This window comes from Gossypium hirsutum, chromosome A09, assembly GCF_007990345.1.
Source record: "Gossypium hirsutum isolate 1008001.06 chromosome A09, Gossypium_hirsutum_v2.1, whole genome shotgun sequence".
In the NCBI taxonomy this organism is placed as follows: Eukaryota; Viridiplantae; Streptophyta; class Magnoliopsida; order Malvales; family Malvaceae; genus Gossypium; species Gossypium hirsutum.
This window is the reverse complement of record NC_053432.1, coordinates 65,761,871-65,788,441: the sequence shown is the minus strand read 5'-3', so window position 1 is coordinate 65,788,441 and position 26,571 is coordinate 65,761,871. Positions and strand designations below refer to the sequence as shown.

General features: G+C 30.3%; 3 protein-coding genes across 3 annotated transcripts; all 3 read right to left on the bottom strand.

Annotated features, from left to right (window-relative positions):
- Positions 1–540: 540 nt before the first annotated feature.
- Positions 541–3,976, bottom strand: LOC107889183 (vesicle-associated membrane protein 714). Its single transcript, XM_016813542.2, has 4 exons — positions 3,599–3,976; positions 2,499–2,689; positions 1,890–2,053; positions 541–873 (listed from the first exon to the last, which is right to left on the bottom strand). Exons 1-4 carry the CDS (start codon positions 3,813–3,815, stop codon positions 783–785), a joined length of 663 nt encoding a protein of 220 aa, XP_016669031.2. The 5' UTR covers positions 3,816–3,976; the 3' UTR covers positions 541–782.
- Positions 3,977–6,627: 2,651 nt separating this feature from the next.
- LOC107889182 (transcription factor SRM1) lies at positions 6,628–10,187 on the bottom strand. The gene is made up of 2 exons (XM_016813541.2): positions 9,495–10,187; positions 6,628–7,069 (listed from the first exon to the last, which is right to left on the bottom strand). Exons 1-2 carry the CDS (start codon positions 9,845–9,847, stop codon positions 6,796–6,798), a joined length of 627 nt encoding a protein of 208 aa, XP_016669030.1. The 5' UTR covers positions 9,848–10,187; the 3' UTR covers positions 6,628–6,795.
- A 5,196-nt stretch (positions 10,188–15,383) lies between these two features.
- On the bottom strand, positions 15,384–16,632 carry LOC107889181 (NAC domain-containing protein 90). The gene is made up of 3 exons (XM_016813540.2): positions 16,416–16,632; positions 16,031–16,323; positions 15,384–15,940 (listed from the first exon to the last, which is right to left on the bottom strand). The coding sequence occupies exons 1-3, from the start codon at positions 16,627–16,629 to the stop codon at positions 15,701–15,703; spliced, it is 747 nt and encodes a 248-aa protein (XP_016669029.1). The 5' UTR covers positions 16,630–16,632; the 3' UTR covers positions 15,384–15,700.
- Between the last annotated feature and the right edge of the window lie 9,939 nt (positions 16,633–26,571).

The window sequence follows — 26,571 nt, the reverse complement described above, 5'->3', positions numbered from 1 at the left end:
TTATTTATCCTCAGGCTCAAATACAAGTACAAAATTGAAAATTTCAACACTAATTAGAAATAAAAAGCTTCATTAAGATCATGAGCTACTCAATTCAAATATTAAGATACTCGAATTTGTCTTCTTTAATACCTTGAAAGCTCAGTACAACTCAATAATGACCTAGTTGAACTCAAGTGCTTTTTTTCCTGAGTCAAACCCAAATGATACGTGAGCACATATCTCTCGTTTATCCCCCATCCCCTCCCTTCAAACATTAATTAAAGCTTAGCATATGAGTAATCACATAATTTACGGTTAGAAGTTCCCACTTCATAACTTTCTTAAAACCTCAGCAGCAACATAATACAAAAAGAACATCATAAAATTCGATTCCATTTACAACCTAATTGCATTTCTACTACAAAACAACATTCTGCAAGTAAGTAAAGGAGAGGTCTTAAATAAACCAAGAACTAAGTAACATGGTCATGGATCGATAGAGAGAGAGAGAGATTGAGAGAGGTGAAAGGAAAAAGGAAAATATAAAGACACCAGAACTAAAATCATTGAACAGTTGATTGTGTGAAGAACAAAATATTATGATTGTTACAACAGGCAGTTTTTATCAAACCCCAAAAATAAATAGTAGACACAATTGAGCGGGTATAGAGACTATGTTGCCAAAAATACCTAGAAACCTCCATTGGGAAGCCAAGGAGCCTCCAAAGGTACAAACTTGCACAAAAATGTTGAAGATAAATGTGTACCTCAGCAGAAATTTAGACCAGTAAGACTGCCACTCAAGATCTGCAAGAAGGTAGAGTGATGCCTCCGCAGCAAGCAGCTATTATTATGTACAGTAACAGAACAATCAAGCATGTCAACAGTGCCCTGTACACAGACATGTAAGTTTCCTCATGTGGAACTGAATATGTTCCTAAGAAACCGAGTAGTTACAACTATAATATCAAATTAAAATGATTCATGAAATTAATTTAAGATATTAAAATGATTTCTATAGACATGCATGTATGATAACAGCTGATAATGGCAAACTAGCAATAGAGTCTGACAAGTTTTTCACACAAGTTACGAGTAGCCTAAGAAGAGGGAACATCAGTTACAACTCCATTGACATTGCCCAACAGAAATTCTTCATAAGTAGTCAAATATCAAACTGATGCTTTCCTCAATTTTTCATGTCATCCCTTATAAGCAGGTTTTGTACACAGTACATGAATTAGAAGAATCAGAAACTTGAAGACTTTGCTTAAACACAATTGAGCAAAGTTTCTTAAGCTCAGTGACAGAACAAAAGGCCTATGTAAAATAACTCTAGAAAGCATATTCAAATCTAGCCAGTTATCTCTCTCTTGAATTTTCATTGTTTTGTAAAACTAGTTTTTTCCCCCTTTTGCTATGTTCTATTTATGTCTTTCATTCTCCCGTTGGTTCCCTTCCTTGGATATGGGCAGCCAAAGTCAATATTTTTGTTCCAAGATTGTAGCTAATAGGAATTAATAAAGGCTAAAATACTAAGAAGGCCCACATTTTCACTTTTCTTAAGCAAGTCCCCTATACTTTTATTTTACAGTATCCAAACAAGCCCTTATCCTTTGATTTATACCTACATAAGCCCTTATTCCAAATAGAAGGTTGATTTATGTTAGGCGTTTATTTAGATATCAATTCAAGGTTATATTTGGGTTCAAAGTACAGGTAAAGGTCTTATTTAGCTGTAAATTAAAGGTTATGAGTTTATTTGGGTATAACTTATGTATAGGGGCTTATGTAGATTAAGTAGTAAAGTTTAGCTGTTTTTTCATTATTTAGCCATTAATAAATGGGCTATTTGTTTGTATTTCCATAAAACAAAATAAGATATATAAAGAATTTAAACTACTCACAAGAGTTTGGCATTTTTCATCCAAAGAGCTTGACGAAGGCGTTTAGATTGTTTCTTGAAATGGAATGCACCATCTTTCATCGTTGCAGTTTTGTCAACAAGAAGTTCAATCCTGTCGCCTCTTTCAAGTATTTTCTCAATGTTTTCCACCATAATTGTACGAATCTGAAATTTAAAAATTAATCACAAATTCAGGGCACAATAGTCACTTGATGTGCAGCCATTCAACTTACAATGTTAATGTCACAGACAATAACAAGCATAAGGATTTTTTTTCCAGAGATCCTGATCTAAAGTGTTTTCCCCCTTAAAGAACTGGCTAACACTAGTGATGAAACTGGCATATTGTTCGTAAGGTTGAAAAACCTCATTCCAACAGGGTTAGATATTTGAATTTCAAAGATATTATGCAGTGACAACAATTGCCGAGGAACTACACGGTCAAATGCAAAGGTAAATAACTTAGCCTGAATAAGAGCAAGTAATTTTGCAACACTCTAAAGAACCCATCCACACATCATGACAGACACAAGATACAAAAAAAAAAAAAGGTTAGGAAAATCCAAAAGATGAATAAATAATGAAGTTCCGGCTATGGCAAGATACATGCCTCACCCACTTCACCTCTAACACGATTGAGAGTATCTGCACTAGGATTATTAGAGAAAAACTCCATTTGTTGATGTAGCACCCGCGAGAATTCATCATTCATTGCATATGCAGGTGCATAATGAGCCACTTTGCCATAGTTTTTCATGAACCTCATGTGAATATCCTCCAAGTACGAAAATGGAATTCTCCCTGCATTGAGGCAGGGTAATTAATAGTGACTCATAGAGGATATCTTCTGTTTCTTTTACTTTTATCAATGAGATAAAGCTGTATACAATTAATATCCCTATTTTAAATGATAAAATCAAGCCAAACCCCCAACCCCCCAAAAGGAAACACATTAAATTTTTTGCAAAAAACAGTAAAGTAATCCATAGTAATGAAACTGCTCATAAGCTTAAGGTACAAAGCGATTGTTATAATGATACAGAAATGATTAGAACTTCTATGAAAGGAAAATAGGATAAATAAAATAGAATAACATACCAAATTTTATCTCCATAATGGGGGAAAAATGGAATGAAAAAACTACTAATCCAAAATCAAAGCAAAGGAGAAATTTGATGATTTTGAATGGAATTGTTCAAAGCTTTTTTTCAAGAATACCCCAATGTTAGATTCAAATAGAAGTTGTTAGTTGCGTCAAATGTATCTAATCTGAACCGAAGGTGTTGGAAATGGATCCCATGAGAGAATATATGAATAAGTTTAGTGTTTTAAGGGCAATAGAATTAACTATATATATATATATTAAATTCATGTGATTAACTGTGATTCTCTAGCTACTGATTAAGCACCAAAAACGAACCCCTTATGCTGTTATATTTGCTAACAGAAAAATCCTATGCATTATTCTTAAATCAATGCTAAATTAAATGAAAGTAGCTGGTTAGTTCTACTATAAAGCAAGATATAAATACTAGAAAAGAAAATTAAACGAAGTATACATTTCAAGTCACAGACTTTAAATCCCTAAACTCTAAAAGAAAGAATTCAAAATCCCTTTCACTACTTCAATTGTCGACAATTAGATTTAAACTCGTAACAGAGCCCGAGAAGATGTAGAATTTTAGAAATGATGAAGTAAAAGAATCGTACTTCCGAAGTTATCGTTAGCCATACAGAGGAAACAAAGGCCATCGGATCTAAGGATATGAAAGATATAACGATCTTGCGAGAAGCATAATCTCGAATCAGCCTCCGCCGGAAGTTTCTCCAGCACCCTCCGTGCCACCGCCCCAGCGTTCCCCGTCACGGCGCTAAACTCCGCTAGAACCACCGTGCCTCGAGCCACCACCGCGTAAAGGATCGCCATCGAGAATTTTTTTTTCCTTTTTTGTTAATTTATTTTTCTTTTGCTTCAGAAAGTAAAAATTGTTTAAATATTTATGAAAACAATTAAGCTAAAATTCATACTAATTACATTTTAATAATTCTTTCTTCTCCTTTTGTCGTTTAAACCAGGTATGTATCATTATTTTGGTTTAGCTAACTTTCTTTTGGTACCTAAATTTTAGTACATTTTTTAACTTATGTTAAAAGAAATAAGGATAATATAATTTTTTACCACCAAATTTTGTAATACCTATAACATTTTGGGTAAATCTAATATAGTCACTTTTGTTTATCTTATGTTACATTTTAGTCACTGAGTCGTTAATTTCCGTTAACGGTGTAACGATAACTTCTTGCCAACGAGATGTACTAATGAATGCAACGGTTCGAGTTAAGAGGCGAAGGTTCTGAGAGGTGGGACAACCCGATAGTGAGACTAGTTGGGAAAAAGCCAATGCGTTAAGAGATTTCAAAGGCAAATAAAATTAGTGTCATTCCGAAGACACAATGAGGGCGTTGCGAGAATGGGTGGAGGGAGACTGCCAATGTGCAAAGTTCGTGACCATAGCACAAGATGCATCCCATGGAAATCTATCGATTAGATGGAGATCATTTGACCTCACGAGAACTGGCCCGATTCAAAAAGTTGTTGGACAAGCCTGTTAGACTGAAACATGGATGGCCTAGTGATGTAGATATGAAAACATAGGCTACCTTAGTAATTATTAGAACTAATATTAGAAGATTGAGGGAAATCATATCTTGTAAGATTAGATTATATTTGATATGGTAACCTTGTAAATCCCTTAGAGATAGGCTTAATCTCGTCCGTCGATGTAACTTGATTTAGACCGTTAATTTTGGGAGAGTTCGACTATAAATAGAGTCTCCCTCACTTGTAAATCATCCATTGTATCTTAAATTCTTAAAATAAAAGAATACTTTGAGAATATTTACTCAAACACCTCTCATTCATTGTTTTTTGTGGCTATTCTATTCATTAAGACTTCTTTTGTTTTGTGTTGCTTTCGCTATATAAATTGGTGAAGGAATTCTTTTGTGAATCCTCAATTGTTTTTTAGTTAGGCTGACTTAGGTGTGCTTGCAAAGAAAGGATCACCTAAGGCCGCATGGATTACAAGACTAAAGTTCTAGCCACTGACACAAGTATGTGGAAAGTCGAAAATATTTTATTTAATTACATCTGTTGAAGGCTTGGCTCCACCAATTAAGTTAAGCGTTATAATGTTGTATAGACCAACTTTTCACTAGCATCTCATCTACTTAGACTTCCACAGACAACCCATGTGATTCTTAAAATGTGTTCATCAATCTTTGATAAATTGCTCGAATATGTTTTAGTCCAGAAAACATTATGACAAAACAACAAGTTTGAACTTCAATTACTAAAAAAAATTATCATTAAGGTCCTTGTGTTTTTTGGTCGTAGCCTAAAAAGTGTCCATGAAGCTCATAAGTTGGTACCTTTTAAAAGTATCAACCGATCTATTAATGGAGGAGAGTGAACATTAATTTTTGGGAAAAGCTTTGTTTAAGTTGGTAAAATTTATACACATTCACCACTTTCCTTTTTTTTCTAACCATAACAATGTTGACTAACCATTTAGGGTATCTTATATCACGGATAAATGGCCTACTGCAAGTAGCTTGTTTGTTTTTTCTCAGATTGCAAAGATTCGCTTAGAGGCAAATCTGTGCTTATTTTGGCATATTAGTGTTATTTCAGGATTGACATTGAGTGAGTGAATAATGACATTCATGTATAATCTTGCCATATTTATTGCAAGTACCATGCAAAAATGTAAATGTTATTTAGGAGAATGGCAGACCTGGGGGTTGACTGCTTTGCTTATGTTCACTATGAGGTCGAGATTTGTCGGCTAAGTTAAAGATCTTCTATTTTGTTAGTTGATTGAGCCCTTGGTTGCACGTCTTCCTAGTGATTAAGGGTTTTTTAAAGTTAAGGGCAACATTAAATGAGGCTGCAAGTTAGGTGGAAATTGTTAGATTTTCCAAGATGTTTTCCTGCGACCTTATTCTAATTCTAGGGAACATGTTGTAGCTAATTGTAAGCAATCAACTGCCTCTGTTGGCTTCGTTGGTCTGGTGAAATTGAAAGGAACATAACATTAGTGTAGGATGGTTAACGAGGGTCGTAAGATGTCGCACTATTGCTAGAGGTGAATGGCATTGTATGGGGGTAAAGTCGTTAAGCATTGGAAGGGGATTTAGAGGGCTTTGATAATATAAACAAGTAAGGGTTATAGTCAAGCTTATAAGGGTAAGTCTTAGCACTGGGGAAAGGAATGTTAGCTTTAAGGGTGTGATCTATGGTTCTTTTCTCAGTTTCTATAGGTGGTGTTAAATATTAACGATTTGAAAATTAATACACTTACAAGATAAAAGGAATTCTATAAATGTGTCAAAGTATATGTTATAGGATGCTTTCAGATACTTAAATTAAAAGAAATGAAATGGGCTAAGAAAAGTAATAATAAGACAAAAGAGAATATGCTTTTAAGGTTGTCATTTGCGTGAGAGTGTGTGGAAGCTAAGTTGTCCCTTACATATGATTAATTAATTAAGATATATGTCTTTGATCGATGAAACTATACCTCTAACCCTTTTGTTTGTTCATCTTATCATTTGACTTAAGGAGTTAATAAATATTTGCCAACCCTAATTGGAAATTTATAGGGTATGGGTCTTCAGGATTGTTGGTTACTTAGAGCGTGAGGCTTGCTTGATGAGCTAGTATAATAAAAGTCATATCATAAAATAGACTGCTAAATTCTTAAATCTTTTTTTTACAAATATATGTTGTATAAACTTGTTTAGATAAGTTGCAAGCTGTTTTATAAAACTGTACAAGTTACAAGAACGGGTATTCACGCAAGTTCTTAAGTTCGTGTTTTGTGTAAGTAATCTAACTATACAAGTTACAACAAAGGGAATTCATACCCATGATTATTCACAAAGGAGCTTCCTTGTTCATTGAAAAACTTGGATTGGGGGTCCATGGAATTATCATCTCCCATTTTCAAATCATGAATGCTGGACCTTTTCTTGTTTTTTTCATTGACGGAGTTGAGACGAAGAAAGTACTTCTGTGCATGGCTCGCTACTTGAGTTGGCGTTCTTGAAACGACGGCATTTCTTGATATGCTCCTCCAATCTCCTTTCCCATACTTTTGAAGTCCAATCAAAAATAATCTATACAATAATAGTAACAAAAAAAAATTTACTATTTTTCCTTTTTCTTCATAGAAGTTTTAACTTGAAAAATTTTTAATTTTGAAAAATTATAATATATCTTTAAGTTAGATTTAAAAAAAGAAAAAAGAAAACAGGATATGTGGCAAAATTTACTATGTACCTAAGAGAGTAACCCTCTATAATGTTCAACGGTTAACCGACCTAAATTATCATAAATCGAATTAATCGATCCTTTTAAACTCTTAACCATTAATCGAATCGAATTTTTTTAAAAAAATTAACCGAACTGAACTTTTTCAATTAATTCGGTTGGTTAACCGAATTAACCGAAATTCATATGTTTTTTTTTGTTAAAACAAGTATCAAACATATAAAAAAATTAATCGAATTAACCGACCGATTAATTTACACTTCCAAAAAATTAACCGAACCGAACGACCCCGATCGAATACTTATATTATAATATTATTTATTAAGCTTAGTTAATTTAGTTAACTAACCGATTTTGAACCGAATTAACCACCGTTAACAGAACTTTCAAAAAATTATTAACCGACCCCCGATCGAATTAATTCGGTTAACCAACCAATTAATCGAATTCGATCGGTTAATCGAATTAATACAATTTTACCCGAAATTTGCACACCCCTAATAGACCTAGGGACTATGGCCCCCAAAAATGGTAAATTTTCAAATTAAGCTCTTTATAATTTATAAAATTTTAAATTAGTAATAATAAAATTACACATTGGTCTCTCTAAAAATAATAAAAATTGATTTAATCCTTTAAAAATATAAATATATAGACTATTAAAATGATGAAATTACATTTTTACTATCGTAAAAATATACAATTTAATTGTAGCCTTCCAAAAAAGGATTTTCTAGCTTTGCCACTATGCTAAATCAAAGATTTAATCAATGTAAATTAATTTGATATATTTAATCTCTGTAATTTTATAGCATGTCCAAATAATTAACATATTTAACTAGTTAATTAAAATGTTGGGGTTGATTTTTTTCTTTTGAAAAATATCTATTTACCTATTATGTTGACTTGATTTTTTTTTTGTCTTAAATGTTAACATGGACTTTTTTTTTTGTCTTAAAGGGGTGTTTTTTTTTTAACTAAAAAGATTAATACGTTGTTGACTTCTGAAATTATTCAAAAATATCTAGTTGATATTTAAACCTTTTTTGGGGCTTAGTTGATATTTGAATTTGTATTTCGTTACACATTTTGATACCTTCACACTAACATTATTAGTTTGTGCTAACATAACACTGACAACTAATCATACAGTAACAAGTGGCAACCTCTCATTATGAAATATGTCAGATATAACTACAAAAAACTAAAAATATTTAAAAATATATAAATTAAGAAAAAAAAGTAATTTTTTATATAAAGAATGAACCTGGACATATGACTATCTAGGTTTAGATACTAGTTGTCTAAGTTCATTCAAGTTACATTTTTATTAATTTTATATTTTTTATATTATTAGTTTAAACTTAAAAAATTTTAAATTTTAAAATATACAAATTAAAAAAATAATATAAAATAATTTTCACATCAAATGAACCAAAACAACCATTTGTCTACATTCATTATTGATTTGTTTTTAGTAATTTTATATGTTTTATTTTTTTATAAAATAATAATTTTTTGTGTCATTGTTATTTTGAAATATATATATAAATATAAAAATATAATATAAATTTATAAAAATATTTAAATATAAAAATTATAACATCATAAATATATATATAATTACAAAAAAAAACCACATCTAGAATTATCTGGACAAATGGTTGTCTTAATTTATATGAATATAGTCAAAACCAAAACATTAGTCTAGATTCATTCTCGATGTAAAACTTTTTTTATTATTTTTTATCAAGTTATAATAATAATAATAATGATAATAATAATATTAATAAAGCACAATATTTTATAAAAATTTTAAAAAATATAAAATTACTAAAATCACATTTGGAATAAAAGAATATCTTTTTATTAATTTATATATTTTTAAAGATTTAAAAATTTTATTTATGTTTGTCATGTGCATAATTAGAGGTTGTCACGTGTTATCGTGTGATTAGTTGATAATGTCATATCATCATAAACTGACAATATTAGTATAGAGGTATCAAAGTGTAAGACGGAATACAAATTAAAGTACTAACTAAATTCAAAAAATAGTTTAAATACTAACTAGATACTTTTAAATAAATTTAGGTAGCAAACTGCATATTAACCCGAAATACTTAAGAATGTTAACTTTTTGGGCACTATAAAAATAAAAGGAACAAATGACCAGAGACGATTGTATAGGGACTAAATGTCAATTTTGACCGTAGTTGAGGGAGCAAAAGCAAAAATAAACCATTTAGGTAAATAATTCTAGGTTCTAACCTGTGTTCTTCTTCGGTCCAAGGGACGCCTTTCCTTCTTTCGCTTTCCCTTTCCTTTCCTTTGGATCCAACCCAAACTTGGCTCCTACCTGACTCGTTAACCCAACTCGCTGATTCCAACTCACCCTCATAACTCGGCAACTCGACTCTTCCTGACTCAATCTCCAAAACATCATGCTCCAAATCCTCGTAATGTCTCCTAACATCCGCCGCCGACTTCCCCGGAACTTGGGCAGCGATTTTTTCCCACCGGTCGGACGATTCGTCGTTGGAGAACATAACCAAAGCTCGCTCGAACAGCTTGTCTTGGTGCCAAGACCAGGCCGAGGAAGCATCATCGTTGGTTCGGATCATAATTGTAAATTGAAATTTGTGTGTGTGTTGTCTGAGAAAATTGATGCTTGTTTGGATTGGGGGTGAGTGGGTGTTTTATAAGATCTGAATCTGATTTTGATTTTCTTTTTGTTTTTTAGTTTTGGATTACGTTAACTTTCGGCTATCTTTGACTTAAAAACAATTGATCTGATGAGATGAGATCATGTTAAACACGTTGCGCCATTCCCTTTTGATACAAAAATGATTCTCAATTAAATTTAATATAGTTTTTATTTTTATTTTTATTTTTATCTGTAAAATGTAAACTCTTTATTACTTCATCAATAACTGAAGCTGTTTTGTGTTTCCTGGCTATTTTATTTTAATTTAGCTTATTCTGTCTTGTCATGATGTCGGTGGGAAAATCTTTTTAATTAAAATTTTCCAATTGATTCCGCTATTTTCTGATTGTTAATGGCGGAAAGTTTTAAAAGGCTGCTCTCTTCGTCTTTTTTTTTTTCCATTTTTTTTTCAATTTAGCATTTCTTTAATAATCGGAATGATCCGTTAGTTCCTTAAACAACTTTTGAGATTTAATTTTTTTAGTGACTGATTTAAAAAAAGTAAAGTTTAATTGATAATATTATTAATCGATTTTGTTAAACCAAAATATGTGTATCAAAACATAATATTTATATTTTCAGAATTTATTGTTTAAAAATTTACAAATATTTTTTGGTTTTTATTATACTTAAAAAACAAGTATCTAGGTTCAAAATTTTTCATCTGTAATTTTATATGTGAGTCTCTGAGTCTTATTGTATGCTGTTGTCATGAATAGGTTGACTTTAGTTTGGATTTGTATCTTTTTTTAGTTGATGTAATAGTCTGATTTTGCGATGCGATTACTTAAACTATCAGTTTGATATTTGTGGTTATCATTAAAAAAAAAACACTTGACTAGAAGTAAAGTGAATTAAATTTTAATTGGACAAAGTATATTATTAGTCATTCAACTATTAATAAATTTTTTTCTATCATCCAACTATAAAATGTTACAAAATAGCCACCCAATTATTTAATTTTTCTTCACTAGATGTTTAATCGTTGCAGCTTTTAAAATTGACATAATAGCTACTTTAACCCTCAACTTTTGTACATTGAATCAATTTAGTCTTAATTCTAAGAAATCTAATCCTCAATATTTACGCATTATGTAATTTGGTCTTTTCTGCAATTTTACTTTTATTTACGGTTTTTCACCTAAAAAGCTAAAAAAAACATATGTATTAGCTAAACTTAATTGAAATAGACAAAAAATAGAAACATCAAAAAATCCAAAATAATAATTTTCATATTTTCTCATTCTTTTAAAATTAACCCTCAAAATAACAAAAAAAAATACAATATTACACAATGCATAAATGTTGAGGATTACTTTTTAGAATCAAGATTAAATAGGCATAATTTATAAATGTTAAGAGTTAAAGTTATTATTATGTTGATTTTAAAAGTTGTTACAGTTAATCAAAGTAACTCAAAAAAGACAATATTAAAAATTAAATAATTAATTTGTAACTTCTTTATATTTGAATGACAAAAAAAATACTACTAAATAAATAATTACTAATATAATTTATCGATTTTAATGTTATAGTATTACAAGTACATACTTTAGAACAAATTGGTGCAATGGAATATTCTGGACTGCCATGCAAAACACCACATCTTTAATGAATATGAATATTAATTAGTTAGTTGAAGTTGGTTGTTTTAAAGTTAGTAAGATATTTTATTTTGGGTGTTGTAAAATATAAGGTTAATTAGTTGTAAGTCTTAGCCACTTTTTTAGACTCTTATCTTTTTAAGATCAACTATTAAATAATTTTTTGTGGAACGGAAGAGATTCTAAATTCATTCTTATCCGATTAAGGATTATGAGAGAAGAGACAAATCAACTGATTCTGGTTGGTTGAATATTTTTATTTTTATTTTCTAAACAAAAACTATTTTTTCTTTTTATATTCTTGATTATCATTTCAACAATTTTAGAGTGCAATATGTATAAGATATCTGAATAATTTTATTTTAATGTATCCTTCCAATCGAATAAAGTATTACGAACTAAATTGATCTATATTTAAAGTTGGTAAGGATGAGCTGTTAGTGTAAAAACAACGGTAGTGGTAAAATTAGATGTTGTAACGTGGGACAACACCTTACTGTCCATCTAAATCCACATTTAAATTTTGGAAAAATTACAGTTGAAAATTTAAGTTATAAAACCATTTTAATATATTACTTAAAATTAATTACAAAATATAATTAGATTGTTTGATAAATATAAATTATATATTATAAAACAATATATTCTACATTTTATCTTTAGTTTTAAAATATTTCATCTTATTCTAAACAAAAATCTTATTTTAAACATAATTTTTTTATAGAATAATATAATATTAAAATAATACATTGAATTAATTGAAAATAATCTCTATTAAATAATAAGTAGCTCTTATCTATCTACTTATTATTTTCTATATTTTTTTTAAATTATCAAACATGTGTAAAAATTTAAATCATTTAAAATATTAATTTTTAATTGATTTAATTTTCACAATGGTTTATCAAACAAATCCTTAGTTGAGTTGAATTAATGTAGTTAATTTAGAACTTGTAATAATTGATTTTTATCGAAGTTATTAATATAATTAAGAGTTAATGTATACAAAAGTGTTTGAATTTGATAATTTATACTTACTTAGTGCCAAAATTTTTTTATCACTTAAATGATATTGAAACTTGAAAACTATAAGCGAATATGCTCCCCTTTCAATAATATCGTCTTTAAATTCAAATATATTTTTAAATACAACATATTTTATTATTAAACTCATTACTTACTAATTATAAGTGATAAAAATTTTTATTCATCCATAATAACTCAAATCTCCAGGAATAAGCTTTAATTTCTAAAAAATGATTGAAGCTGCTGCTACCAAGTCCCATCATTTTAACACTTAATTTTATCTGTTAATAAAAGAAATGCCAATTAGAGACTTTGCTTTCGAAGATGAAAGCTGCAAAACTGCAGAGTCTGTCTGACAAAAAACTTGCTTAAGACTGAGATAATCCTACAAACCAATGTTGCTTCTTAATGTAATGTTGTTTAAACTAATCAATACAACTTTTTATTCTCAAAATTAAAACAAAATTATATAATCAATTACATTGACATTTATGTAATATAAAATATATATAAATATTAATACGCAGCCATCACTCAGCTTAAGCAACCCAGGTAGCTCTTGTATAAACTCGATTATGAGTTCGGGACCCTCAATTTCAAAAGTTGAACGGAAAAGTGAGAGAGTTTGAATAAAATTATAGGTTTAAAAAATAAGTTTTGATAAAATAAAATTGTTTTTTAAATGAGTTAAGTTTCGGGTAAAATTTTTTGACTCAAACTCAGTCCAAATCTGTCTAATTTTTTTTTGCTGTTATTTTGTTGTCATTTTATTGTTATATTATTACTATGTTATTATTATTATTTGGATATTGTTTAATTTTTATTTTATTGATAATTTTGGTATTGTTTTAGATACAATTGCTTGCTAAGTTGCAACTATCTTAATGTTAGTGTTATTTAAGTATAAATATTTTTTAATGTATTTTCAATTTGTTGGGAAATATTTATTTTAATGTTTTTAGTGTATTTCATGTAAAGGTGCTCATGGGTCGGCTCAGACCACTTTTTTGCCCAAGCCCGACCAGGTTTAAGAAAAATAAACCTGATCCCCATCCAGCCTCCTTATATTTGCTTTTTTTAGATTAATTTTTATTTAAAATATAATACACTAAATGTACTAAAATAGCTAAAATAAAAGTTTTCTAACAAATCAAAAGTAATTTATATTAAAAAACACCACTATAAATATAATAAATGTCTTACTATATTAAAAAAATAAATATAATAAATAATTTATTATATTAAATATAAATTTTAAAAATAAATAATTTAGTTGGGTAAGTTTTTTTTAGGTAATAGGTAATAGGTAATGAGTTTAATTGTTATTGGAATAGTGTTTTGATATAAATATAAATATAAATATAAATATAAATTATTATTTAACATCTATAATTAATATAATATTGTTTTATAACATAAAATTCGGGTCGGGTTCAGGCAAAAAAATATTGCCTAAGGCTCGGCCTATATAGAAAACGGGCATTACATTTTACCTAAGCCCATTTTTTAGGCATCGTATTTTGTCCAAACCCTCTTATTTTTCGGGTGAGCCTTTGGGCTTGGGCAAGTAGTCCGACCCATTAGCAGGTTTAATTTGATGTGTTATATTTTTAAATTTATTTTTATATAAAAATTTAATATGGACAAGTGAGACTCGAATTTAGCATTTTTTATTTGGGTTAGGCTTGGGCAAAATTTTAAGACTATTTTTTAGGTTGGGACCATATCTAAAAAATAGACCTAAAAATTTATATTGGTTCTGACCCATGATTAGTTCTACTAGTGTACCATTTCTTTTTTAATTTTAATTACAAACCTTCAAAATCTAAGTGCCCATAACAATAAGAACACGGTGATTAGTAGTAAACACTTTAAGAGGAAATCACTTATTTTCAGTTATAGATAGGGGTATTTACATTTCGGTTAAAATTAAATTAATTGATCGAACTGATCTAATTCGGTTAATTGGTCGATGGCTGAATTTAATTCGGTCAAAGGTCAATTAATAATTTTTTGAAATTTTGGTTATCGATTAATTCAGTTCGAAATCAAGTAATTAACTGAATTAACCAATTAACCGAAATATTTGTGTTTTCAAGACTTATGTAGTGTTTCTAATGTCTTATTTGTTATTTTCACTTCCATTTTAAATTTTTTGAACTATTAAATAAAAGAAAATGGACATTATTTTAACCAAAAGACAAAAATATATAAATTTTGGTTAATTTAGTTAACCGATTGAATTAATCGAAATATTTCAGTTCAGTTAATATATTTAAAAAAAATTAATTCGATAAACAATTAAAATTATGTAAATTTTAATTAATTCAATTAGAATATTAACCCACTTTTTTATCAGAAAGATGTAGAAAAAGTTTGACTTAATATGACCGTATCGATTGTTGTAATGGCACTGGACATTCATCTAGTTTTTTCCGCTCAAAAGTGTTGTATTGCGTTTTAGAAGACTTGCTACCTTCAGCTTAGAAACCACCTTTGTCACGGGATGTATTTTTTCTTTGACTTGTTTGATTGGGCTGATGACTCCCACTTCACTTGAAGGGCCTTTTTTTCATCCTTGTCTTGTGCTTGTAAAGAACCCATTAGATCATCAAAGATAAGTCAATAGCAGCTACTACATGTTCAGACATTGGAGTCAAACTCCTCAATAACTTGATTCAAAAATCTTTTGATTAGTTTCCTCTCCAAAAGACCTCATTTGATTCATAATTGTAGACATTTTAACAACAACAAAATCTTGGACGAATTAACCGTCAGTCATAAAATTATGTTGTAGTGATAGCATGGAAAAGCAATAATAAATTAAAGAAACAATGGAACCATTTTTTTTCATATAAATGATGGGTATAACCAACACAACAAAATCTAAAAAATTATAATAATAAAAAAAAATCCATTTTACACAAGCTTCAGTGACAGATATCTCGACAAAAAAACTATGGGATTTCTCCGAAAGAAAAAAACAAAAGCCTATTTTGCACAAAATGATCTCCTTAGAACTTGCTTATTAGTTGTATTGTTCCTTTGGTCTACAAGTATGAACAAGCAAATCTGCTACTTACCAAGTTCGTTTGTTCATGCTCTTCGGTTATATGTGCCGAAAGGGGCTGATTGCCTATTTATATTTCATTAAGTTGTTCCCATCCTATGGCATGTTCTTCAAGATTGTTAATCAATTCCCAAAACTCATCTTCACTAGCCTCGGCTGGATTATAGTGGTCTCCTCCAGCATGTGAAGTTCCTGAGGCTCCCCCGGAAGTTGTTGCAGCATTGTTGTGTGCTTCTAGTGGGCGTCTATCGAATGCTCGAGAGCTGCTCGATGCAACATAGACTCGACACAAACTGAAATCATGTCTCAACTACATTAAAAAATGGTAAACAAGCAAAAGATGATTAGAAAATAAAGTCAAGTGAATTTAGTTTTAAAATATAAATCTTCATATGTTCACCTTTGGAGGAGCAGCCACATATGGGTCGGACAGTGCTTCGATGGCTCTATATTCATTCATCTTCCATTTGGTTTTCCTCCCATTTGGGGCTTTTCCCTTGTAAAAGACCATTGTTTTCTTCATCCCGATCAGTCGATCGTCCGACGAGTAGACAAAGCCGGAAGACCCCGTCGCCTTCCAATATCCCGAAGCTGTAGTTCGGCTAGCTCTTCCCCCACGAGCCTCCCTCTCTTGTCTTGGTATAAAGTAAAACCATTGCTCTACGTCTCCTTTACAAAGCTCCCCAGCAAGCTCTGCAACCATAAACAAAAAAAGGTTACCTACTTACAGTGGGATTCATCATGTTGGTGTGATCAGTGAAGAAAGTGTATATATATATATATACTTGGAAGGTCCCATGGCTCAAGGTCGTAAAAAATGTTGAGGACTGGGATAACAAGGTGCATATCTTGTCTCGTGCCTTGTAACTGGTTACGTAGGTAGAAGGAAACCAACTCTTCTTCCGTCGGAAAGAAGCGAAAACCGATGGCCACCGCCATCTCTGACCGGTACTTAGCTGATCTATATGTGTTGTGTGTTGGAATTAATGAGTTTTCCATGTAAATGAAATTGGTTTAAATAGCTTGCTAGCCGAGTAACTTCGGAAAAAGTAGCTGCGGATTCCACACGGTTACAGCCAACATATTGTTCTTTTATATCCTAGGATAAAACTTCACTCGTCTTGTACGGATCCAAATTATCCTATGAAAATCTGATGTTGAAGCAGTCAAAGGTCAATTTAAGACAGATTAATCCATTAGTTTCTAATAATTAAACGTCAACTGCTAGGAGTCTTATGCAGTTCATCTAGTAGAAATAAAAAAAATTAAAAAAAATTAACAATCCCTATTGGCCATGACCCACAATCCATGAGTTCAAATTGGACTGTGTGCAGTGATTTAAGTAATAAAAAAACAATTTAATTAAAGACAAAATTAAAAATTAACTACTAATTTTTTCTAAAATCAGGACAAAAAATTAGTAATTATGTGTAGAAAAACTAAAATAAGATAATAAAATTTGTGAAAATCAAATTTAAAAAATTTAGCTTAAAAGAGATGAAATTAAATATTCAATTTGTTTCATTAAAAAAATATAGGAAAGGTGAAAAATAATTTTTAATTAACCAAAGGCTAAATGCACAATTTAACGTTTTTGAAAAGGGCACACTCTAAAAACACTCATAAAAAAAATTTTAAGTACCAAAATAGATATTTTCAAAATATATGTAACTTATTAGAAGATATGATAAAATACGTAGGCTAAATATGATGTTATCTTTTGTATGCTTTCCTTTCTTCTTTCTTAATTTCAGGTGCCAAATCATAAAAAAAAAAATTCAAACATTGAGGGCCAAATATCTAAAATGCTCTCAATGTATGTTATTTTTATATATGTTATTTGATTATATAAATATAATTTTTTTGTGTTTATATAATTACACAATTTAAAATAAACAAGTTGTAAAATTTATGAATAAGTTTTATGATAAATTATAAATTAGCAAGAGACTTTTAATAACTAATGTAAAGTTCTGGGTTTTTTTCCATGTATGTCAGTTGCATGGTATCTTAGCTACACCCTTCCAAGTGATCAATCTACTTTGTCTTGTCTATCTTGATATGGATATTAATGGTTATTAGAATAAATATGAAGGAGGACGTCGAAACCATTTTTTTTTGAAATTGACTTTTTATTTTAAAAAATAAAATTAGAGTCGCCACCAATCTTTTTTTATGAGGTGTGATCAGATCACTTCGTAATTTGATTGTTTTAATAAAATGTTTGATTTAAAACAACGATTTTTGGTCTACAAAGTTTAGAAAATAGGTTTGGGAGTCGGTTACGCACGAGGAAGGGTTAGACCCTCGTTGCGCCTAAAATTGGTACTTAATTGATTACTTGATGTCTTTAGTGTCGAAAATTGAAAAATTTGAAAAGAGTTAAAAATACGATCCCTCTTTATATTAATGTATATATTTTTAGTGAAATCCCTTAAATAGATCAAAACGTATGTAAAAAGCTTTCATATCTCGAGATAACAAAAGATCGTATCCTGTAAGTTAGGACATGACGTCTTGAATTCTCGAAAATAAGTTTGCCTTTTATTTTTTTATATTGAATCTCACGTATTTTATTTTTAAAAGGATATTTGGCCACCTAGGTTTAACGAAAAAGTCTAAACCCCGTAAGTTTGGGCACGACTTCTTGAATATCCAAATACAGAACATTGTCTTATTTTTAAAAAATTTCTTTTTTGAATAATAACAAGTGTAATATTTAAAACGATAGGCATTTATCTTGTTTTGGGGTTTAATATAAAAAAGACCAATTACATTTAAACATAATGCATGATGTAGTGATTATAAAATGCTATACGAGTAGAATATTAGAATGATATATAATAAGTGAATAAGGAAATGCCATGATAATATCAATATAACTATAACAATAGTAAGAATATTAATCCATGGTATAAAATAAATAAAGTGATAAAAATAAAAAATAAAAATAAAAATGTTAGATGCCTTATGACAATTATAAACATAAATAATGTGAGAATGATAAAAGAAATGACAAAATAGTAAAAATAAGATAAAAAATAATATAATAACAATAATAATAAATGAATAAAAATGTACAAATAGACAAATGTAACAATCTTGTTTTTAAATATGTAAAAAATAAGCAAGTAAATAAATAAATGGAAAAATAACTAAATAATAGTAATAAGAATGATGATAAGAATAAAAATAATACGGGCAACAAGTACATAAATAAAGAAAATGTAAACATTATAATCTTTAAATGTTTAAAAAAGATAAAAAATAATAAATAGATAAATAAATAAACAAAATAATATATATGAAATCTATAAAGGGTTGAAAATAAATAAAAAAAAGGTTAAACAACATTTTAAATGAAATTAAGGGATAGATTGTAAAAATAAAAAAAGGGTAGAATGAAGGGCTGAAATAAAATGCGCGTAAAAGAGGAAGGACTAACTGGAAAATTATTCCATGTCCACAAAACGATGTCGTTCCCCAAGGGACTAAAATGAAATAAAATAAAATTGTAGGGTAAAATTAAAAAGAAAAGAAAAAAACGAAATAGGACTAAATTGCAACTGGCCGTAAAAGCGGAAGGGTTGAAAGCGCAAATATCCCCTTCAACGAAAACACGCGGATCCTAGGGGGCGGATCGGGTCAGACACGGGTCAAGGCCAAAATGGTGCCGTTTTGAGGCTACTGGAATCAGCCTTAAACGGCATCGTTTTACATGGCTTATAAAAAGTCAATTTTTTTAAAAAAACCTCATTCTGTTCGGTTTTAAATTTTTTTTTTTGAGAAGCTCTAATTTCTCTCTAGCCTCTCCAATTTTTAGCCATCAGGCCACCATGACGGTTGCCGATCACCGGCGACAGCGCCGCCTGCCAAGGTGGCCAGAGAATACAAAAAGAGGCCTTTTTGATCGTTTTGCTACCCCGACCCCAATCTGAGATCAAAACGCCCAAAAGCCTTCCAAAAATCGAAAAAAAGTCAAAGGAACTCATCGGTTCCGTTTTCTCCGATTGCAAGAAAGGTAAAAAATTTTGTATTTTTGAATATATATGTATGTATGTATGTTATATTTGAAATAAACATGCGACGAAAAAATAAAAATATATCTCTATAAAAAACTATAGTTTTTTAATATTTCTTTCTCTTTTGATTTTTTTCATCTCTACTTCTCTTTTTTTAATTACTTTTTTCGTGTGTAAAAAATAATACAATCCGGTTTCTGGCTTTTATAGCCAAAATTTATTACAAGATATTAGTTTTTGTTTTTTTTTTCTTTTCGCCTTTTCTGCTTCTGCTGCTCTCTACTTAGTTTTCTTTCTTTGTTCTTTTTTTGCAGGCCTTAGCAAGGTCAATGGAGTAGTGTCTTGCCATTCTGGTGCAAGGGAGGCAGTCCTCGGGCGATGGGCGCACTGGCACGGTACGTGGAGCGGCGGCGCGACTAGGTGTTAGCGTTTAGGTTTTTTTCTGAATTAGTTTAGGTTTTTGGGCTAATGGGTCTTTTTTGTATTTGGGTTTATAATTTTTTGGGGTCTGTAATTTTGGAACTGGACTGTTTAATTATTTTGGAAATTTTATTTATTTTTGTATTTGGTTTTTTGGTTTGGGCCAGGGCAAAAATGGCCTGTTATAGAGGATATTAATGGTTTCTCTTTCCTGGCACTTCACAGGCTCCTTTTTCATTCGTTGATACTCGTGATTTTTCTACTCTTGGGCCAACTCGAGATATTCTACCATCTTTGATACAGGACATACTTCTTTGGTCGATAATCTTGTCAATCCAAATTCTAGTGTGGGTGCTGTTGGAGAAAACAAAGGATAGAAAACCAAAGATTATATTTAACTAAGGAATTGATTTGATATTAAGGAGGCATTGTGGGACTTGATGGAGTAAGAATATGAAGTCGAGTCTGAATCGGGTGTACAAGAAGAACTGAAGAAGCAACTGAAGGAGAATACAAAGAAGAATGCGACAACTTTGCGATTTATTCTACAAGGGGCGAGTAAATCCATCTACCACATGCCCCTTTAATTTGTAATTTTCATTGAGTCTTTAAACTTCTCGAGCTTCTCCAACAACACAGGCTTCATAAGAACATTCGTAGGCTGCTCGTTGGTCCCGACAAACTTTAAGCAAATTTCTCTTTTGTTCACCAAATCTCGAATGAAATGATTGATGATGGAGCTTAATGTGCTTACTTCAAGCATTAAGAATTGGATTCTTTATCATCGCGATTGTCAACATATTATCACAAAATATGGTAGTTAGAACCTCTTCTTTCTGCTGTAGATTAGTTCTCATCAGCCATCTCTCCACCATCTTCTTGCTGCAACTTCTCATTAAATGTTATAGGCGTAGGCACCATTTTACAAGTAGACATCTAAAACTTATTCAATAGGTCCTCTACATACTTTTCTTGCAAAATAAAAATCTCGCCACTTGGTTGCTTGACTTGAAAATTGAGAAAATACTTCATAAGGTCGAGATTAGACATCTCGATCTCTTCCATCATGGCCCTTTTAAAATCTTAAACCATCTTCATATCGATTCCTGCATAGATCACATCATCAACATAAAGAAAAACTATTTGAAAGTTTCGATTTACTCCAATCTTCACATAGAGGGATGGCTCGCTCGAGCATGACAGCTTGGAGAGCTTAAAACCCCTTAGAGCTTGTCCATGCTGATATATGTGCTTTAATACTCACAGCGTTCTTATATGTGCTTATCCAATGCGGCGTAGCCCTTTTCTAGAAGGCCTTATGAGTAGATAGGCCTTACAAGTAGAATATCAGTGTATCCACCGCAATTATGTCATTGGTAAGCCAGAATGAAACGAAAAGGATGTTTATGATAGGAGGTGTGTAAGGAAAAATGAGACTCCGCAAGGATGGTGTTTGTCTTGAATCCACCAAAATTAGTGGAATGGTCATAAGTCAGCCAAGTAACAATCACTCAATGATCAATCCTCCATTAAAGAAAGGTAGAAGTCAAATAAGGAGTAGTGCATTTGATTCTTTTCTGTTTAACACCCCATGCAAGATATGGTCTATTTTCGAGTTTTGTGGTAAAAAAATTATGTTGGTTTGAACTTACAAGGGTTTTGACCTATGGTTGCAGGATTTGCAAGATAAGGAACTTGAAGAAGGACCTAGTTAGCCTATGATAGATCAAGGATCGAGGACCCAGTTAGCCCATGATAAATTAAGGATCATCGTCAGGGAGTGTCATGCACATAGGAATAGGGGTACCTTAGAGGCTTCGCTTTGAGGGTCAAATATGTTGTAACTAAACGGTTTCCCCAAAGCCCAAAAATTTTGTGATAGTAAACTTTTAATTTAATTTATTATTTTTTGTTGTAAGAGTATTCATTTATGAGTATCAAAGTTAATCCTTTAAATAGTTAAGTTTAAAATTTATGGATAAGTCCAAACCAGGTCTAATTGTTACACTCTATACCCAAATTTGGTAAGTGGGTTCGGTGAGGGTGTTACGTGAAAGATTAGAGTCATAATTACAAAAGAAACAAAAGACAAGTAAGGTAAAAAGTAGGTATATTAAGGGGTCTGTCAATTTCTTCTTGGTTTTTTTTTTAATTTTTTTCTTAATTCTCATTCATCCTTTTTTTTTGTTTTTGGTTTCCTTGTCTTTCTTGTATTTATCTTCTCATATCAAACCTTCCTTAATAGACACATTTCCTTAATAGCCAAATACAAAAAAAGTACCACAGAGGCCTTTGTATTAGGAGCCAAATTGTATTTTACCGTTTACTTAAAAAATGGGAAAATTAGTCTTTGTACGTTAACTCAAAGAGCATCTATTAAAAAGTTTCATCAATTTGTATTGTTAAAAATTGACATGGTTATCGAAATAACCAAATAGTTACACATGTCATCCCACATATACCTTATGTTGATGTACAATGACCAATTTTTAATAATAGAAACGAATTAAATTTTTAACAAATGACTAGTTTGGTATTTTAATCTAATGTACATGAATTAATTTACCCATTCTTTTTAGTAGAGGGGGCAAAATGTAATCTGGCTCCTAGTACAAGAGCATCCATGGTACTTTTACTCGCTAAATACTTATGTGTAGTAGACTTATTTTCTTATTATTTATTTATATATTTGCTTTTGTTTATCATAAAATAGGGCAAAACATAATAATAAAGGGAAGAAGAAGAAATTTTATAACTTTTTTCTTTATCTATTGTAATAACTTCATTAAAACTTTAATTGTCACTATATTATCCAATTAACTCATAATAGAAATATTAATTAACATAGTTTATTCTTTATATCTTATTGGAGTCCCAGGCTTTAAAAAGAGTAAATGAATTATTTAAACCAAAACTAAGATTCATTACAATTGTACTATAATCAATGAGGTTGTATTATCTAATTAACTTATAATTGAAAATTTTAAGTAACATTATTTGCCATGTTGGAGTCTTATATTTTAATATGAGTGAGTGAATTATTTAAATTCAATTTAGGATTCATATAATATATGTTTTTTATCTTTTCAATTTTATTAGAATTTATACTATCATAAAGAGGTTGTGGTATTCAATTAACTCATAATCAAAATATTAACTAACATTGTTTACCTTATTGGAGTCTTAGATTTTAAAATGAGTGAATGAATCATTTAAATTAAATCCAAGATTCATATAATATATATTATTATTCTTACAATTTCAATTTCAATTTGTATAATCCTTAATGAGGTCGTCTTATCTTGTTAACTCATAATTGAAATATTAATTAATTGTTGTTTACCATTAATCATTTTAATAATATCAATTTTTAAATTAATGATGAATACTAATATACAAAGATTATTTTTTGAGCACGTCGAGTAAAGTTTACAAATTAGTAGAATAAAATTTAAAGAGTGTGTAATCAAAGAAGAATATCAAAGCAAACCTTGAAAAACAACTAAGATTTCTAACACATACTCTGAGACTATATTGAATAATTTCTAACTTATATCCCCATCTGTCTGAAGTAGTTTCTAACTCATATTTCGATATCAAGCTTTTAGTGTTTTTCCCTCCATGGTGGGATCTTAAGAGATGTTTGATTGTAACCAAATTCTATGACTCTCAAACATTCCGTGACCTTTCACCAAATTTGGCAGAGGATGTAGTATGGTAAACCTTACGGACATAATCTAAGCCCTTCTAAAATTACATATGTTGTGTTGATTTTTTTAGCAAATGGTAATTCATTTCGAAGACATGCCAAACATCACCATCGATAAATGTAAGATCGCATAGTACTTACAGAAAAAAAAAGAGCCCAATAATGACCTAGACAAAATGAAACAAATGCCAATCCAAAAAAAAAACAGCCCTAGAGTAGTCCCAAAATCAATGGCCCAACAATATTAAAAGAACAATCATCCAACCGCACAAAGTACCAACTTTGGCACCTCCTATCTACCACTTCTATGCAAAATAGAGATGCATGGTTTGTTTTCCATCGATCTTCTATTGAAAGTTGTACTATGAATTGAGCTAAACCACCAAGAGCCTTTCGATGTGTTGGTAGTGCTAAGAAGTTGGGGAACAAATAGATGCATCTTCATTGGCTACCTAATAGTAAGAGATAGAACAATATTATCAATTTTAGCACCAACAACGATAGGTATAGTGCCTTACCAACACTACAATTACCACAAAGTGGCAGGATGATAGTATTGTCCCCATTTATAGAGAGGTAAAAAGAGTTTCAAAATCTTACAACAACAATGGTAATGCCAGAGACTGTCCCACTCAAAGGCTCAACTAGAATAACATTTCCTAGCTCATAAGCATAGACGGGTTCTAGATCCCTTTAGAATTCAAAGATATTATTGCTAGGTAAATTCATCTCAAGTAAAACTTTCTCACTTCAGATTAGACTAAAAGAACTTTTAAAATCCTCCCTATCCTCTTTCCTTTCCCATTTAGTTCAACCTCTCATACTAGTGAAATATGCTACTTTTTTAATCTGAAGGAAACTTTTACAATGCTTGTATTGTGCTCATTCTTCTATGTATAGAAGGAGAAGAGAAAATGAGAAGAATGTGATAGCGATGATAGGAAAGGAGAAGAATCCTCGTTCCTTCATGCACCTAAGCTTATATAGTAGGTCATCCCTTGTCTAGTAGTGTTGCATGGCGATCTATGTAGAGCCTTACGTAGGTGTGTGGCTAGTCAAGTGTCAATGTCATTACAAGTAATTTGTTGCCTTGGTACATGTTACATAATCTCGCTTGTGTTGTAGGTTGTCCTGCTCTAACACTTTTGCCCTTGAAGCTATATGAGACAATTAAGCGAGGTGGTTCCACAAGAGGTGGGTTACAAGGATATGCAAAAAAATCAATAATTTACATCGGAGTGCCACTTTTATTTACAGGGGTGTGCTATTGTCACTACACCGAAGTGCCACTATTACTTACATCATAGTGTCACTATCACTTGTGCGAACAAAAATTTCCTAATGTCATACCATTTATATCCTACTAGTTCTCATTTTGTCTACATGGACATTTAAATATTTATTTTCACTACATTTTCTCAACAAATAAAAGCAATTCAAACTTTACTCTTTTTATGATTTAGTTCTTATCTATATAGAAACCAACAATCATCAAATTTCATTTAACATTTATTTTTAATAGTTTATCTTATTATCTATTTTACTTATCAAATTTTATACACTTTACAATTTAGTCCTTTTTTCTCTAAATTCACTAGAAAAAGCTGTAACGGCCTAATTTTTAGTTGTATCAGAAATGGTGATTTGAGATCACTAAACCCGAAAAGTAAGATTGAACAAGATAGAAATTTAACATTTATGAGTCAAGTAAGAATTTAGAAGAATTGGTGAATTCAGTGAATTAAAAGAATTTATTAGGTCAAACGGGTCAAAAAAGAGGTATCGAGACCTCAAATTTGAAAACCAAGCCATAAATATTTTTATAAATATTTATCGAGTGTCAATTAGTTAGTATTAAATTTTGGTTGAGAAATTTTAACGTTTGGGTAGTCAATTAAATAAAAAAGACTAAATTGTAACAAATGTAAAATTTGCTAGAAGGATTAAATAGCTCAAGTGTTAAAATAAAGAGGATTTAAAGGGCATTTAAGCCTAAAAGTGAATAGGCTGGACGGAAAGGGCAAGAAAATCAATGGAAAAATAAGGGAAATAAGGGAAAAATTGGAAATTTTACAATTTTAACATATAAAATAAGGACAAAATTGAAAAATCTAGAGATCTCTTCATATTTTCTCAGCCAAAACGCCATAGAAGGTTTGGATAAAGCTGGTTTTTCATATTTTTACATCATGTGAGTTTAATTCTTGCTTTTTCTTGATAATTTTTATGTTTTTATGACTTTTACAATTAGGTCCAGTTATAGAATTCATTAGTTTTTTATTTTATGGGTGAAATTGGAAGTTACCCTGGATGGGTAAGGGAATTTTATGATGAATTATTATGAAATTTAAGTTCTAATTTCATATTAAGGTGGTTTTATTAAGTGATTTTGATAGAAAATGGTATTCAGGACCTAATTGTGAAAAAGTTGTGAATTGAAGGTTGGTGTTGAAATTTAGAATATCAAAGGTTTTTAAATAGTTTATAATGATGGCTGAATTGAGCAGTGACTAAATTGTAAAAACTATAAATTTTGGGGTAAAAGTGTAATTTTAAAAGTTGAAGATCATAAATTGTGAAGTGAAATAGAAATCAAATACATGCTAATGAGTGGAAATATTTTATATTATAGATCAAGAATCCAAAGAAGAATGAGGAAAAGAAAAAGTTGCGGAATAGTCTCTAAATTTCAATATCTTCTACAAATCAGCCGGGTAAGTTCATATGGTTGAATTTAGATGTTTATTTGTGAATGGTTGAATGATATAATGTGTTATTATATATGAATTT